We start from the raw sequence: 16,654 nt of genomic DNA on the forward strand, positions 1-16,654 counted from the left end.
ATAACATACATTCATTCATTGTATGTTATTGTTGCCAGCTGCCGCTGGTCTATTCAGATGGCCGGACATTGAGTGCCGACCACCTGAATAACGGCAGCTGGTTGGCTGTGCGGAAGTGCCTATCAGAGCCAGCGGCTCTCCGAGTACAGCCCTCGTCTCCCGGATGCTTTATCCAGGGAACGTACGGGGGGGTGCGTTCCTTGGATAAGACTGACGGCCGTCTCAGCCAATTAGGTTTGCCGATTCTGGTAACCTGATTGGCTGAAGCATCACCAAGGCGGGAGAAGACATCAAGGGACGTGGAAGGATAAAGGTAAGTGCATTTTACAGGGCACAGCGGCGACAATGGGCACAGAGGCGACAAAGGGCACAGTGGCATCAATGGGGACAATAGTGACAATGGGCACAGTGGCAACAATTAAAGGGCACAGTGACATGCACAGTGGCAACAATGGGCACAGTAGCGACAATGGGCACAGTGGCATCAATGGGCACAGTGGCATCAATGGGCACAGTGGCGACAATTAAAGGGCACAGTGGCGACAATTAAAGGGCACAGTGGTGACAATTGGCACAGTGGCGACAATTGAGGGGCATATAGTGGTGACAATTGGCACAGTGGCAACAATTGAGGGGCACAGTGGCTGCGTTTGATGGCATGGCACAGTGGTGACAATTGATGGCACAGTGGCTGTGTTTAAAGGCATGGCACAGCGACTGCGTTTGATGGCATGGCACAGTGACTGCGTTTGATGGCATGGCACAGTGGCTGTGTTTGATGGCATGGCACAGTGACTGCGTTTGATGGCATGGCACAGTGGCTGTGTTTAATGGCATGGCACAGTGGTGACAATTGATGCCAAAGTGGCTGCGTTTGATGGCATGGCACAGTGGTGACTATTTTTACGTTTGCGCCCCCCCCCCCCAAAAAAAATTGAGCACCAGCCGCCACTGGTCAAATGTCTATGGAGGAGGTTCTACAAAAATAGGGAAGGGGTTAAGTGTGTCCTAGGGAGTGATTCTAACTGTAGGGGGGTGGGCTACGTGTTACAAGACACTGATCACTGCTCCCGACTACAGGAAGCTGTGATCAGTATCCTGTCACTAGGAAGAATGGGGAAATGCTTTGTTTACATCGACATTTCACCCCCCCTCGTTCTTCCTCTCCGTGAGACGATCGCGAAGTATCCCCAATGGACATCGAGTCTGCGGGACCCGCGGTCAGACTCAAGGAGCTTGCGGCGGGCATGCACAAGCACCGCTGGCAATGCATGTGCGCCCACAATGCGGCATCTTGAAGGGGACGTATGCTTGGAAGCATCGCAATACAGCATCGCAATACAACAAGGGGCGGAATACAACAAGGGGCGGAATACAACAAGGGGCGGAATACAACAAGGGGTGGAATACAACAAGGGGTGGAATACAACAAGGGGTGGAATACTACAAGGGGTGGAATACAAGGGGTGGAATACAAGGGGCGGAATACAACAAGGGGCGGAATACAACAAAGGGAGGAATACAACAAGGGGAGGAATACAACAAGGGGAGGAATACAACAAGGGGCATAATACAACAACAAGGGGAGGAATACAACAAGGGGAGGAATACCACAAGGGGTGGAATACAACAAGGGGCGGAATACAACAAGGGGCGGAATACCACAAGGGGTGGAATACAACAAGGGGCGGAATAGAACAAGGGGCGGAATACAACAAGGGGCGGAATACCACAAGGGGTGGAATACAACAAGGGGCGGAATACAACAAGGGGAGGAATACAACAAGGGACGGAATACAACAAGGGGTGGAATACAACAAGGGGTGGAATACAAGGGGCGGAATACAACAAGGGGCGGAATACAACAAGGGGCGGAATACAACAAAGGGAGGAATACAACAAGGGGAGGAATACAACAAGGGGCGGAATACAACAAGGGGCGGAATACAACAAGGGGCGGAATACCACAAGGGGTGGAATACAACAAGGGGCGGAATACAACAAGGGGAGGAATACAACAAGGGACGGGAATACAACAAGGGGAGGAATACAACAAGGGGAGGAATACAACAAGGGGCGGAATACAACAAGGGGCGGAATACAACAAGGGGAGGAATACAAGGGGCGGAATACAACAAGGGGAGGAATACAAGGGGCGGAATACAACAAGGGGCGGGAATACAACAAGGGGTGGAATACAACAAGGGGAGGAATACAACAAGGGGCGGAATACAACAAGGGGCGGAATACAACAAGGGGCGGAATACAACAAGGGGAGGAATACAAGGGGCGGAATACAACAAGGGGAGGAATACAACAAGAGGTGGAATACAAGGGGCGGAATACAACAAGGGGTGGAATACAACAAGGGGAGGAATACAACAAGGGGCGGAATACAACAAGGGGCGGAATACAACAAGGGGCGGAATACAACAAGGGGAGGAATACAACAAGGGGAGGAATACAACAAGGGGAGGAATACAACAAGGGGAGGAATACAACAAGGGGCGGAATACAACAAGGGGCGGAATACAAGGGGTGGAATACAACAAGGGGCGGAATACAACAAGGGGTGGAATACAACAAGGGGCGGAATACAACAAGGGGAGGAATACAACAAGGGGCGGAATACAACAAGGGGTGGAATACAACAAGGGGCGGAATACAACAAGGGGCGGAATACAACAAGGGGAGGAATACAACAAGGGGTGGAATACAACAAGGGGAGGAATACAACAAGGGGAGGAATACAACAAGGGGCGGAATACAAGGGGAGGAATACAACAAGGGGAGGAATACAAGGGGCGGAATACTACAAGGGGTGGAATACAAGGGGTGGAATACAACAAGGGGCGGAATACTACAAGGGGTGGAATACTACAAGGGGTGGAATACAAGGGGCGGAATACAACAAGGGGCGGAATACAACAAGGGGCGGAATACAACAAGGGGAGGAATACAACAAGGGTCGGAATACAACAAGGGGCGGAATACAACAAGGGGCGGAATACAACAAGGGGCGGAATACAACAAGGGGAGGAATACAAGGGGCGGAATACAACACGGGGAGGAATACAACAAGGGGCGGAATACAACAAAGGGTGGAATACAACAAGGGTCGGAATACAACAAGGGGCGGAATACAACAAGGGGCGGAATACAACAAGGGGCGGAATACAACAAGGGGAGGAATACAAGGGGCGGAATACAACAAGGGGAGGAATACAACAAGGGGCGGAATACAACAAGGGGCGGAATACAAGGGGTGGAATACAACAAGGGGCGGAATACAACAAGGGGCGGAATACAACAAGGGGAGGAATACAAGGGGCGGAATACAACACGGGGAGGAATACAACAAGGGGCGGAATACAACAAGGGGCGGAATACAACAAGGGGAGGAATACAACATGGGGCGGAATACAACACGGGGAGGAATACAACAAGGGGCGGAATACAACAAGGGGTGGAATACAAGGGGCGGAATACTACAAGGGGTGGAATACAAGGGGCGGAATACAACAAGGGGTGGAATACAAGGGGAGGAATACAACAAGGGTCGGAATACAACAACAAGGGGCGGAATACAACAAGGGGCGGAATACAACAAGGGGTGGAATACAACAAGGGGTGGAATACAACAAGGGGTGGAATACAACAAGGGGTTGAATACAAGGGGCGGAATACAACAAGGGGCGGAATACAACAAGGGGCGGAATACAACAAGGGGCGGAATACAAGGGGCGGAATACAACAAGGGGCGGAATACAACAAGGGGAGGAATACAAGGGGCGGAATACAACACGGGGAGGAATACAACAAGGGGCGGAATACAACAAGGGGCGGAATACAACAAGGGGCGGAATACAACAAGGGGCGGAATACAACAAGGGGAGGAATACAAGGGGCGGAATACAACACGGGGAGGAATACAACAAGGGGCGGAATACAACAAAGGGTGGAATACAACAAGGGTCGGAATACAACAAGGGGCGGAATACAACAAGGGGCGGAATACAACAAGGGGCGGAATACAACAAGGGGAGGAATACAAGGGGCGGAATACAACAAGGGGAGGAATACAACAAGGGGCGGAATACAACAAGGGGCGGAATACAAGGGGTGGAATACAACAAGGGGCGGAATACAACAAGGGGCGGAATACAACAAGGGGAGGAATACAAGGGGCGGAATACAACACGGGGAGGAATACAACAAGGGGCGGAATACAACAAGGGGCGGAATACAACAAGGGGAGGAATACAACATGGGGCGGAATACAACACGGGGAGGAATACAACAAGGGGCGGAATACAACAAGGGGTGGAATACAAGGGGCGGAATACTACAAGGGGTGGAATACAAGGGGCGGAATACAACAAGGGGTGGAATACAAGGGGAGGAATACAACAAGGGTCGGAATACAACAACAAGGGGCGGAATACAACAAGGGGCGGAATACAACAAGGGGTGGAATACAACAAGGGGTGGAATACAACAAGGGGTGGAATACAACAAGGGGTTGAATACAAGGGGCGGAATACAACAAGGGGCGGAATACAACAAGGGGCGGAATACAACAAGGGGCGGGAATACAACAAGGTGGCGGAATACAAGGGGTGGAATACAAGGGGCGGAATACAACAAGGGATGGAATACAACAAGGAGTGGAATACAACAAGGGGCGGATCCTTTTCTCAAATGGGCGGATGTATGGTTATTATACATTCGACACAACAAGGGGAAGAGGACGCATGATGGGCAGTGCTTTTCGCAAAGGGACGGATGTATTATTGAGCAGTGCTTTTTTGGGGGATGGTTTTCTCAATAAACTACAAGTCTTTGTTCTGTATAAGCAACAAGTACAAGTAACACTTGTTGTGTTCAATGAATAACCATTCATCCGCCCCTTTACGAAAAGCTCTGCCCCTCATGCGGCCTCTTCTGTATACATCCGCCCCTTGTTGTGGTCAATGAATAACCCGCCCCGAGCATTGAGAGCGTGCGGCAGCGTATTGCGCAGGCGCCGTGTACAGCTGATAAACAGCTGTTCATCCTCTGCAATTTTCATCTGCTCCGTTTGCGCATGCGCAGTCCATGCCCGGGCATTATCCGATGGGGGACCCATATAGTCTAAACACCGGCACAGCTTGATCCCCTTGGGGCGTGCCCAGGCATCAAGGGGTCTAACCTGATCTGCCCTGATCTCCCTACGAAAGGTTTTGCCTCTATGCAGTGGCATAGCGTGGGTTGTCAGCACCTGGGGCGAGGCAAGTAATTTGCACCCCCCTGACCCATGGACTTACCTATTTTCAGCTAGCTCCAGTCTGGTCACATGATCCACTGTGTGAGACTGTGTAAAGCCTGGAGTGGTGACATCATGCATATGTTCCTATGTCCCATCTGTTGTTGGCGCTCCCTCCACACTCATGACAGTGCCCCTCACAATTTTGCGCCTGGGGCGGTGGCCCCCCTCGTACCCCCCACGCTACGCCACTGCCTCTACAGTACTCAGATGCCCAACATACTCTCCAGATTTTATCTGGCTTGAGCTCTGGGTTCAGACAAATGCCTTACGGTTATACAATTTACCTATTGTTTCTCTCATGTGTTTATGTATTCAACTTGCTGAGTTATTGCTCGCTCCTTCGAAAGGTTACTCCTGTCTTGTAACACAAACTCTGCTATCGGTATACTGATGTCCAATTTGTATATGTCTGTGTTATATATTTAAAAATGAAAATAAAAAACTTTGAAGTAAAGAGAAAATATAAAATGTGAAATATTCCTTGAATAAAAGGAGAAAAATATACCGTATATACTCGAGTATAAGCCGACCCGAATATAAGCCGAGGCACCTAATTTTACCACAAAAAAATGGGAAAACTTATTGACTCGAGTATAAGCCTAGGGCCCTAGGGTGTCCATCTGCATGCCTCACTGTGCCTCAATGTGCCTAACTGTGTCCATGTGCATGCCTCACTGTGTCCATGCCTCACTGTGCCCATGCCTCACTGTGCCCATGACTAAACTGACGTTTAACATGGGAGTCTATGAAAGGGGTGCCCAGCTTTGAAAAATCGGTGCTCCCCAGCCGAAGGTCCCCCAGACAACAAACTTTGCACACTTCCAGAGGAGGAGAAATGGGGCTACTTGTGTGCCAAGTTCCGGGTCCAGGGGACCTACGAGAGGCCGGTAACGGGTCCCCAAAGTCACTGGAGAAATTACCGTTTAACATGGGAGTCTATGGAAGGGGTGCCCGGCTTTGAAAAATCGGTGCTCCCCGGTCATAGGTCTTCCGGACCACAAACTTTTCACACTTGTAGAGGAAAAGAGGGGCTCCAGGGGACCTACAGTCGGCCGGTTCCGGGTCCCCAAAGTCCGGGAGATCAGGCACAAAAAGGTGACTCGAATATAAGCCGAGGGGGGCATTTTCAGCCCAAAAAAATGTGCTGAAAAACTCGGCTTATACTCGAGTATATACGGTAAGTAGTTCTGAACATACAACATAAAGAACAAAATCACAATGTCATTTAGGACAAAAATTGGTAACGGGTGATATCTGGAGATCTAGTCAGCTCTGCCAATAAGAGCAGCAGGAAAGAGGGTGACCACCAGGGCTGGACTTACCATTGGGCTTGACTGGGCTCAAGCCCAATAGGGGGCCCCCATGGGAGGAGGAAGCAGGAAGAGCCATGCAGCACTGGAGGGGGAAGCAGGAAGAGCCATGCAGCACTGGAGGAGGAAGCTGGAAGAGCCATGTCTCTGAACTACGATTGCAACCCCCCGCTTGACAACTTTGATTGGCGGCACCCCGCTTCTCGGCTCCAGGGGGCCCCTTCAATCAACACTCAAGCCCAGGGGCCCCCACCACCCTAAGTCCTGCCCTGGTGACCACATTTCCAAAGTGCCATTCAGGGAGACACCCTCTGGACCAGAGAGTGTGAAGAAGATCACACCGGCCAGTCCCCTGTTGCATGCCACCGGGCGCCAAAGTTTTGTCGAAGGAACAGGTGCCAGTGGGTGGAGACAGCAGTTCAGCACTAGGCAAGGGCCTAGCTCCCAGGCCGCACTCTGATTCCAATAGTCTGACGTTACTGGTTGCTAGATGCCAGGCGGGAGGGGCCCTAGCAACCAGGTCTTGACAATGTAATTCGCAGGGCGGCTGTGTCCTCCATTTCACTCCGGGACACTGTATTGGAAGGGACCCGGGACAGAGATGGCAATTGCGGGAGAGTCCCGGGCAATCCTGCACATGTGGGCACCCTAGCAGGAAAGGGTTCATTGATAAATCTATCATTTCATTGACAAGGAAAATCTTGATACATTTGTAGAACAAACAATCCTGTGAAGATGAAGACGGGATGTTAGAGGATCTAATGGAGACCTGGAGGGATGGGGGAGCTTTAAAAAGAAAAAAAGACTTACTTGTTTGTTTCATGAGGAGTCCATTGGCCTGTTAAACAGAAGAAAGACGAGTCGGTAAAGTACGCCTGGTTACCATTTCCACCACAACCAACACCACCATTCCCATAACCGTTGTAGCAGATGGACTCGCAGGGAGAAGTCTTGTTCGGGATTTACACATCTCCCAGGCTTCCTTCATATACCTTTCTGGACCTCTGGCCCTCTGTCCCCTCTGGGTTTTGCACCCCTCCCTTCCAGGCAATTTAACCGTTTGCCTACTGGACACATTCACCCCTTCAAAAAGTGTTTTTCGCAGTGCTAAATCTTTCATCCAATTACTAAATTGCTGCATGCGAACACTTCAAAAGCCAATATAAAGCAATAGTAGTGTTAAAAATAAAGCAATTGTGGTTTTAACTAATATTATTTTGTATAATTCTCCCTTAAGGGGGCGTGGCAGGATGTGTGTCCTATGCCTACATCCATTTGATAATAGGTGTCCCCAGGGCTGGATTTTCTCTCCCTGCCACCCCAAGGCCAGGTTCCGCAATGCAGCCCCCCCCCCCCCAATCAACGGAGAATGGCAACCGGATGGCAGGGGCGGCGCGCTTAGTTAAAATATTTTTTGTTTCTTTTTTAACTTTTTTTATCACTTTTTTTATGTTTATTTATTTGTAGCTTGTTGTTTACTTTTTTATTTTTGTATAATTTTCTTATTATTTTTAATATTCTTCTTCTTATTCTTTACTTTTTAATTACTTTTTTATTTTATTAATTTAATTATTATTTGTTCTTATTTTTTTATTTAAATTTTTTATTATACATTTTTTTTTTCACTTAACTTTATTGCTATCACACAGGAGAAAACAATTCCCTGTGTGATAGCAATTGGAGGTGACAGGTTCTCTTTATTGACCCTGTCACTTCCAAAACAGGAGTCCTAGCACTGGGCTAGAACTCCTGTCACAGCTGAGATAGGAAGAGCACAGCTCACCCCTCTCACTGTGTACATCGGTGGCAAGCACAGGAGACAGACTCGTCGGCCAGGGGGGAAGACGGAGACCCGAAGACAGAGAGGTATGTGAGGGGGGGGTAGAGGGGAGGACGGACGGCAGCACACATCTTACAAGTGATTTCAGCGACATCGCCACAATCACTTGTTAACGAGCGAGTGGATTCCATGCTGCTGCCGCCCCAAGGCGCCCTGCCACCCCAAGGCCTGGCCTCAGTGGCCTTGTGGTAAATCCGGGCCTGGGTGTCCCTAGCTCCCATCTCAAAAAAGTTGGGAGGTATGAGTGGGGATGAGGGGATGGGTACATTGAGTGAGGGGATGGTCACATGATGTGAGGGGATGGGTGGCTGGCATAAATAGAGGGATGTTAGGAATAAGAAGATGGGTACACAGGATGAGGGGATGAGTGCCTGGGGTGAGTAGAGGGATGTCAGGGGTAAGGGGATGGGTGTCTGGGGTGAGTAGAGGAATGTCAGGGATGAGGGGATGGGTACATGGAGTGAGGGGATGGGTGCCTGGTATAAGTAGAGGGATGTTGGGGATGAGAAGGTGGGTACAGTTTGAAGGGATGGGTGCCTGGGGTGAGTAGAGGGATGTTGGGGAGTGGGGGATGGGTACGATGGGTGTCTGGGGTGAGTAGATGGATGTCAGGGATGAGGGGGATGGGTACATGGAGTGAGGGGATGGGTGCCTGGTATAAGTAGAGGGATGTTGGGGATGAGAAGGTGGGTACAGGTTGGGATGGGTGCCTGGGGTGAGTAGAGGGGTGTTGGGGATGAGAAGGTGGGTACAGGTTGAAGGGATGGATGCCTGGGGTGGGTAGAGGGATGTCAGGGATGAGGGGAATGGTAGATGGGGTGAGGGGATGGGTGTCTGGGGTGAGTAGAGGGATGTCGGGTTGAGAAGATGGGTACATGGAGTGAGGGGATGGGTGTCTGGGGTGAGTAGAGGGATGTCGGGTTGAGAAGATGGGTACATGGAGTGAGGGGATGGGTGTCTGGGGTGAGTAGAGGGATGTCGGGTTGAGAAGATGGGTACATGGGGTGAGGGGATGGGTGTCTGGGGTAAGTAGAGGGATGTCGGTGATGAGATGATGGGTACATGGGGTAAGGGGATGGGTACATGGAGTTGAGGGGATGGGTGCCTTGGGTGAGTAGATGGATGTCGGGGAGTAGGGGTTGGGTACATGGGGTGAGGGGATGGGTGTCTGGTGTGGGTACAGGGATGTCCGGGATGGGAGTAGTAATGTGGTGACAGTTTGTCACTCTTGCTTCTGAGTTTTTCGATCTGGAAGCCCCCGTATGCTGACTCCACTATCCAGATTCTGCTGCTTCTCTTAATGGCAAATCTCCATTTCTAATCAGAAAATGACTTTTGTGTTCTTTTTTGTATGGAATAAAACTTCTTATGGACTGTACAAACCAGTGTCCCATGCTCATCCGTCTCCATTTTTTTAATGGGGTCCAGCATGACACCCCGTTGTATGGAGAGTCGCCTTCAGGAACTGCACACCCAATACCAGGACACAGCTCTACAGAGTTCAGCATTCCTACCCCCTAGAACGGCAAGATTCAATGTCTTCCTTCTGACAGGTACTCTTTATATTGTTCAACTCAACAAAAAAGTGGCAACCACCCCAACCCATAACTGGCCTTTGCAGCGAGGTGCGCATGAAAGGGCAACGCACATCACAAATAAGCGTGAGCCGCAGCGCCCGCGCCGAGGAACCTCTGTATATATTGGGGGTCTAACTCGAAATTTCCAGAGCCTCCATTGCTCTTTACATTGTCACTGTGGAAAAAATAGATCTCACCCGAAGAAGATATTCCAGTCCAGGTGGAGCAACAGGAACTCCGGCCATAATATCCTGCAATATATACAAATATGGAACTTTATTATAGGCAACACCGACTGGAATCTATGATTTGAGGAGCTCAGCTATAGGGGGTGGAGCTCAGCTATAGGGGGTGGAGCTCAGCTATAGGGGGTGGAGGAGCTCAGCTATAGGTGGTGGAGGAGCTTAGCTATAGGGGGGGGGGGGCTCAGCTATAGGAGGTGAAGGAGATCAGCTATAGGGGGATGGAGGAGCTCAGCTATGGGAGACGGAGGAGCTCAGCTATGGGAGACAGAGGAGCTCAGCTATGGGAGACAGAGGAGCTCAGCTATGGGAGACGGAGGAGCTCAGCTATGGGAGACGGAGGAGCTCAGCTATGGGTGATGGAGGAGCTCAGCTATGGGAGACAGAGGAGCTCAGCTATGGGAGACAGAGGAGCTCAGCTATGGGAGACGGAGGAGCTCAGCTATGGGAGACGGAGGAACTCAGCTATGGGAGACAGAGAAACTCAGCTATGGGAGACGGAGGAGCTCAGCTATGGGAGACGGAGGAGCTCAGCTATGGGTGATGGAGGAGCTCAGCTATGGGAGACAGAGGAGCTCAGCTATGGGAGACAGAGGAGCTCAGCTATGGGAGACAGAGGAGCTCAGCTATGGGAGACAGAGGAGCTCAGCTATGGGAGACGGAGGAGCTCAGCTATGGGTGACGGAGGAGCTCAGCTATGGGAGACAGAGGAGCTCAGCTATGGGTGACGGAGGAGCTCAGCTATGGGTGATGGAGGAGCTCAGCTATGGGAGACGGAGGAGCTCAGCTATGGGAGACAGAGGAGCTCAGCTATGTGTGACGGAGGAGCTCAGCTATGGGTGATGGAGGAGCTCAGCTATGGGAGACGGAGGAGCTCAGCTATGGGAGACAGAGGAGCTCAGCTATGGGTGACGGAGGAGCTCAGCTATGGGTGAGGGAGGAGCTCAGCTATGGGAGACGGAGGAGCTCAGCTATGGGAGACGGAGGAGCTCAGCTATGGGAGACGGAGGAGCTCAGCTATGGGAGACGGAGGAGCTCAGCTATGGGAGATGGAGGAGCTCAGCTATGGGAGACAGAGGAGCTCAGCTATGGGTGACGGAGGAGCTCAGCTATGGGTGACGGAGGAGCTCAGCTATGGGAGACGGAGGAGCTCAGCTATGGGAGACGGAGGAGCTCAGCTATGTGTGATGAAGGAGCTCAGCTATGGGAGACAGAGGAGCTCAGCTATGGGTGACGGAGGAGCTCAGCTATGGGTGATGGAGGAGCTCAGCTATGGGAGACGGAGGAGCTCAGCTATGGGAGACAGAGGAGCTCAGCTATGGGTGACGGAGGAGCTCAGCTATGGGTGATGGAGGAGCTCAGCTATGGGAGACGGAGGAGCTCAGCTATGGGAGACGGAGGAGCTCAGCTATGGGAGACGGAGGAGCTCAGCTATGGGAGACAGAGGAGCTCAGCTATGGGTGACGGAGGAGCTCAGCTATGGGTGATGGAGGAGCTCAGCTATGGGAGACGGAGGAGCTCAGCTATGGGAGACGGAGGAGCTCAGCTATGGGGGGTGAAGGAGGAGCTCAGCTATGGGTGACGGAGGAGCTCAGCTATGGGAGACGGAGGAGCTCAGCTATGGGAGATGGAGGAGCTCAGCTATGGGAGACGGAGGAGCTCAGCTATGGGAGACGGAGGAGCTCAGCTATGGGTGATGAAGGAGCTCAGCTATGGGGAGCGATGTATCACAGCTTAGGTGGAGGGAGAAGCTCAGCTCAGCGGGACAGAGGAGCTCAGCTTAGGGGGACAGAGGAGCTCAGCTTAGGGAGACAGAGGAGCTCAGCTTAGGGAGACAGAGGAGCTCAGCTTAGGGGGACAGAGGAGCTCAGCTTAGGGGGACAGAGGAGCTTAGCTTAGGGAGACAGAGGAGCTCAGCTTAGTGGGACAGAGGAGCTCAGCTTAGGGGAACAGAGGAGCTCAGCTTAGGGGGACGAATGAACTCAGCTTAGGGGGACAGAGGAGCTCAGCTTAGGGGGACAGAGGAGCTCAGCTTTGGGGGACAGAGGAGCTCAGCTTAGGGGGGCAGAGGAGCTCAGCTTAGGGGGACAGAGGAGCTCAGCTTAGGGGGACAGAGGAGCTCAGCTTAGGGGGGCAGAGGAGCTCAGCTTAGGGGGACAGAGGAGCTCATCTTAAGGGGAGGGAGGAGCTCAGTTTAGGGGGACAGAGGAGCTCAGCTTAGGGGGCGGATGAGCTCAGCTTAGGGGGACAGAGGAGCTCATCTTAAGGGGAGGGAGGAGCTCAGCTTAGGGAGACAGAGGAGCTCAGTTTAGGGGGACAGAGGAGCTCAGTTTAGGGGGACAGAGGAGCTCAGCTTATGGGAAGGGAGGAGCTCAGTTTAGGGGGACAGAGGAGCTCAGCTTAGGGGGACAGAGGAGCTCAGCTTAGGGGGACAGAGGAGCTCAGCTTAGGGGAAGGGAGGAGCTCAGTTTAGGGGAAGGGAGGAGCTCAGCTTAGGGGGACAGAGGAGCTCAGCTTAGGGGGACAGAGGAGCTCAGCTTAGGGGGACAGAGGAGCTCAGCTTAGGGGGACAGAGGAGCTTAGCTTAGGGAGACAGAGGAGCTCAGCTTAGGGGGACAGAGGAGCTTAGCTTAGGGAGACAGAGGAGCTCAGCTTAGTGGGACAGAGGAGCTCAGCTTAGGGGAACAGAGGAGCTCAGCTTAGGGGGACGAATGAACTCAGCTTAGGGGGACAGAGGAGCTCAGCTTAGGGGGACAGAGGAGCTCAGTTTAGGGGGGCAGAGGAGCTCAGCTTAGGGGGCGGATGAGCTCAGCTTAGGGGGACAGAGGAGCTCATCTTAAGGGGAGGGAGGAGCTCAGCTTAGGGGGACAGAGGAGCTCAGTTTAGGGAGACAGAGGAGCTCAGCTTAGGGGAAGGGAGGAGCTCAGTTTAGGGGAAGGGAGGAGCTCAGCTTAGGGGGACAGAGGAGCTCAGCTTAGGGAGACAGAGGAGCTCAGCTTAGGGAGACAGAGGAGCTCAGTTTAGGGGGACAGAGGAGCTCAGCTTAGGGGGACAGAGGAGCTCAGCTTAGGGGGACAGAGGAGCTCAGCTTAGGGGGACTGAAGAGCTCAGCTTAGGGGGACTGAAGAGCTCAGCTTAGGGGGACTGAAGAGCTCAGTGTAGGGGGACTGAAGAGCTCAGTGTAGGGGGACAGAGGAGCTCAGCTTAGGGGGACAGAGGAGCTCAGCTTAGGGGGACAGAGGAGCTCAGCTTAGGGGGACAGAGGAGCTCAGCTTAGGGGGAACAGAGGAGCTCAGTTTAGGGGGACAGAGGAGCTCAGCTTAGGGAGACAGAGGAGCTCAGCTTAGGGGGACAGAGGAGCTCAGCTTAGGGAGACAGAGGAGCTCAGCTTAGGGAGACAGAGGAGCTCAATACGAGGTTAGAAGAAAGGAGGTTTAAAATTAGATTAAGGAAAGGATTCTTTACTGTTAGAGCAGTAAAATGTGAAACTCGCTCCCCAGGAAGAGGTATTAGTCTTCAGGAAGCAGAATATACAAGGCTATTGGCATTGGAGAATATAAATCTCACTGTACATACAGTAGGTTGGACTGAATGGACCTGTGTCTCCTGGGATATGTGATGAGATTACCCCAGGGGGGCTGCTGGAGCATGACTAGGCCAGAATAGGGAGTGGGGGGTAAAAGGAAAAGCAAGAGTGAAGTGAGAAAGTGGCTGATGCTGATGTTTTATGCATGGAGAGGTCGTAGTTCTTGCTGGTGTACATGGCATCCTTCTAAGGGTCCGGATCGATGGGCTTATGTTCACTACAATGCAAAACCCAACTGAAGCAGGTCAGAAGGAGGCAAAACGTAGGTCAGATGGAGATCGGACATTGATCAGAAGGGGTCAAATGTGGGTCAAAAGGAGGTCAAACACAGGTCAGAAGGAGGTCAGACACAGGTCAGAAGGAGGTCAGACACAGGTCAGAAGGAGGTCAGACACAGGTCAGAAGGAGGTCAGACACAGGTCAGAAGGAGGTCAGACACAGGTCAGAAGGAGGTCAAATGGAGATCAGAAGGAGGTTGAACACATACCTTTGTGATGTCCTAGACTGTCCCCTCTCCACTCCGCGCTTTGCTGTCTCTCCTCTAGGGTGACCACGTGTCCCGGATTGCCCGGGACTGTCCCTTAATTAATGCTTGTGTCCCGTGTCCCGGACACACTCATTACGGGACAATACAGAGTCCCGGAATTGGCCTGGGCAGATCTAATGCCCCCTAAAATAGCCTTTGTATACATCCTCTCTGTCTCAGCCTGTGGTGGACCCCTAGCTGACAGAGAGTGAGACCCCTATTCACCACTGGCTCAGTGCCCAAACTGGTTGCTACCTGGCTGCCTCCCGCTTGGCGTGTAGCAACCAGTGACGTCAGAGCAGGAGAGATGCAGAGACCTATCACAGCGGAGGAGAGTTTAACTTCCTCCTCCGCGCCTTCTGTTAAGCTCCACCCACCTCCTCGTGTATGTTCTGGAGTCCAGCCAGGCAGAGGCATGCAGAAGAAACATCGGACTGTGAGACAGACTGCAGTGTAGAAACTAAGGCAAGTAACATTGCAAAGCACTGACCAGCATTGAAGATCCATCGGTGTAATAATCCTGTCAGCTCTCCCCCAGCAGTCAGAGTTCAGTAAGAAAGTGGAGTGTGTGTCTGCACAGGACACGCAGAGGCTTGCTCCAGGCTGAGTAAGATAAGGCAGATAAGGGTCGGCAGGAGAGGACACTGACACATGACACCCTGGATGGAAGGAGGACACATCTTTAGATATCAGGGCAGGGTTCATGCTGGGACTTGTAATCCTTCACTTTTGGGGATGTGACTCCCCCCCAAAAGTGAAGAACTACAGGTCCCAGCATGAACTCCTCAGAGCTGAAGATGTTTCCTGCATCCCTGCACACATGATATCTCCTCACACCCAGTCCTGTCCAGCTGCTCAATGTCTCTTCTCTCCCACTACTTGTTTGCCTCTCACTGCCCCCCCCCCCTCCCTCCTCCTTCACTCTCAGTCTTTCATGTTCTGCCACCTTTTCACCTTCTAGTCTTGTTACCCCCTCTGTATACCAAGCAATCCTCTCAGGAGTGGCTCATCAGCGACTATCACAACCTCAGAATCCTGCCAGCATTCCATTCATTGCTCCTTCAAACTGCCAGAAATGTTTTAGTTACTCCGCTGCAGCGGTGTAACTACAGGGGGCGCCATTGCAACCCAGCCTCATACTCCAGGATGGTCCATGCAGCTTCCCTCTAAACCTGGATAGGAGGGGTGGCATATAGAGGAACCGATGCCCCCCATGTTCTTCTTGCAGCCACTGAATGCCTGCAGGAGGTAAAGGAGGAAAAGCGGGCATTCAGTGGCTGCAAGAAGAACATGGGGGGCATCAGTTTCTCTATATGCCACCCCTCCTATCCAGTTTTCTTCTGCTGCCCACAGGTCCCTCAACACTCTCCTGGCTGATCTTCCCCAGTAACTTCTCTGCTCTCTCCCACCTCACCCCCCATTCACCAACCCCCTGCTGTCCTCTGGTCCCACCTGTGCTGTTCTCCAGCCCCCCCCTCCTGTGCTGTCCTCTGGTCCCACCTGTGCTGTTCTCCAGTCCCCCATCATGTGCTGTTCTTCAGTCCCCCCTCCTGTGCTGTGCTCTGGTCCCACCTGTGCTGTTCTCCAGTCCCCCATCATGTGCTGTTCTTCAGTCCCCCCTCCTGTGCTGTGCTCTGGTCCCACCTGTGCTGTTCTCCAGTCCCCCATCATGTGCTGTTCTTCAGTCCCCCCTCCTGTGCTGTGCTCTGGTCCCACCTGTGCTGTTCTTCAGTCCCCCCTCCTGTGCTGTCCTCTGGTCCCACCTGTGCTGTTCTTCAGTCCCCCCCCCCACCCGTGCTGTTCTCCAGTCCCCCACCTGTGCTGTTCTCCAGTCCCCCACCCGTGCTGTTCTCCAGTCCCCCACCTGTGCTGTTCTCCAGTCCCCCACCCGTGCTGTTCTCCAGTCCCCCACCCGTGCTGTTCTCCAGTCCCCCACCTGTGCTGTTCTCCAGTCCCCCACCCGTGCTGTTCTCCAGTCCCCCACCTGTGCTGTTCTCCAGTCCCCCACCCGTGCTGTTCTCCAGTCCCCCACCTGTGCTGTTCTTCAGTCCCCCACCTGTGCTGTTCTTCAGTCCCCCACCTGTGCTGTTCTTCAGTCCCCCCCCTCCTGTGCTGTCCTCTGGTCCCACCCTGTGCTGTTCTTCACCCCCCCCCCTCCTGTGCTGTTCCTGATTTGGAGGAACTGTCCCTCATTTAGAGCATTGTCCCTCTGCCCCTCTGTTCCTCTTTCCTCCTTGTGTGTCCCTCAAGGAGCCAATATAAGAG

At 52.5% G+C, this 16,654-nt stretch overlaps 1 protein-coding gene across 1 annotated transcript in view; it reads right to left on the reverse strand.

The window, feature by feature from the left end:
• Positions 1-14,411, reverse strand: part of LOC120933795 (phospholipid scramblase 3-like) — a 28,551-nt gene extending 14,140 nt beyond the window's left edge. Inside the window, exons 1-3 of the mRNA XM_040347191.1 lie at positions 14,351-14,411; positions 10,233-10,286; positions 7,429-7,456 (exon numbers count right to left, since the gene is read on the reverse strand). Coding sequence (XP_040203125.1) covers positions 7,429-7,456; positions 10,233-10,280 — 76 coding nt within the window. The 5' untranslated portion in view covers positions 10,281-10,286; positions 14,351-14,411. The remainder of the gene's footprint in view (positions 1-7,428; positions 7,457-10,232; positions 10,287-14,350) is intronic.
• Positions 14,412-16,654: the final 2,243 nt, after the last annotated feature.

This window comes from Rana temporaria, chromosome 3 (genome assembly GCF_905171775.1).
Source record: "Rana temporaria chromosome 3, aRanTem1.1, whole genome shotgun sequence".
NCBI classification, from domain to species: domain Eukaryota; kingdom Metazoa; phylum Chordata; class Amphibia; order Anura; family Ranidae; genus Rana; species Rana temporaria.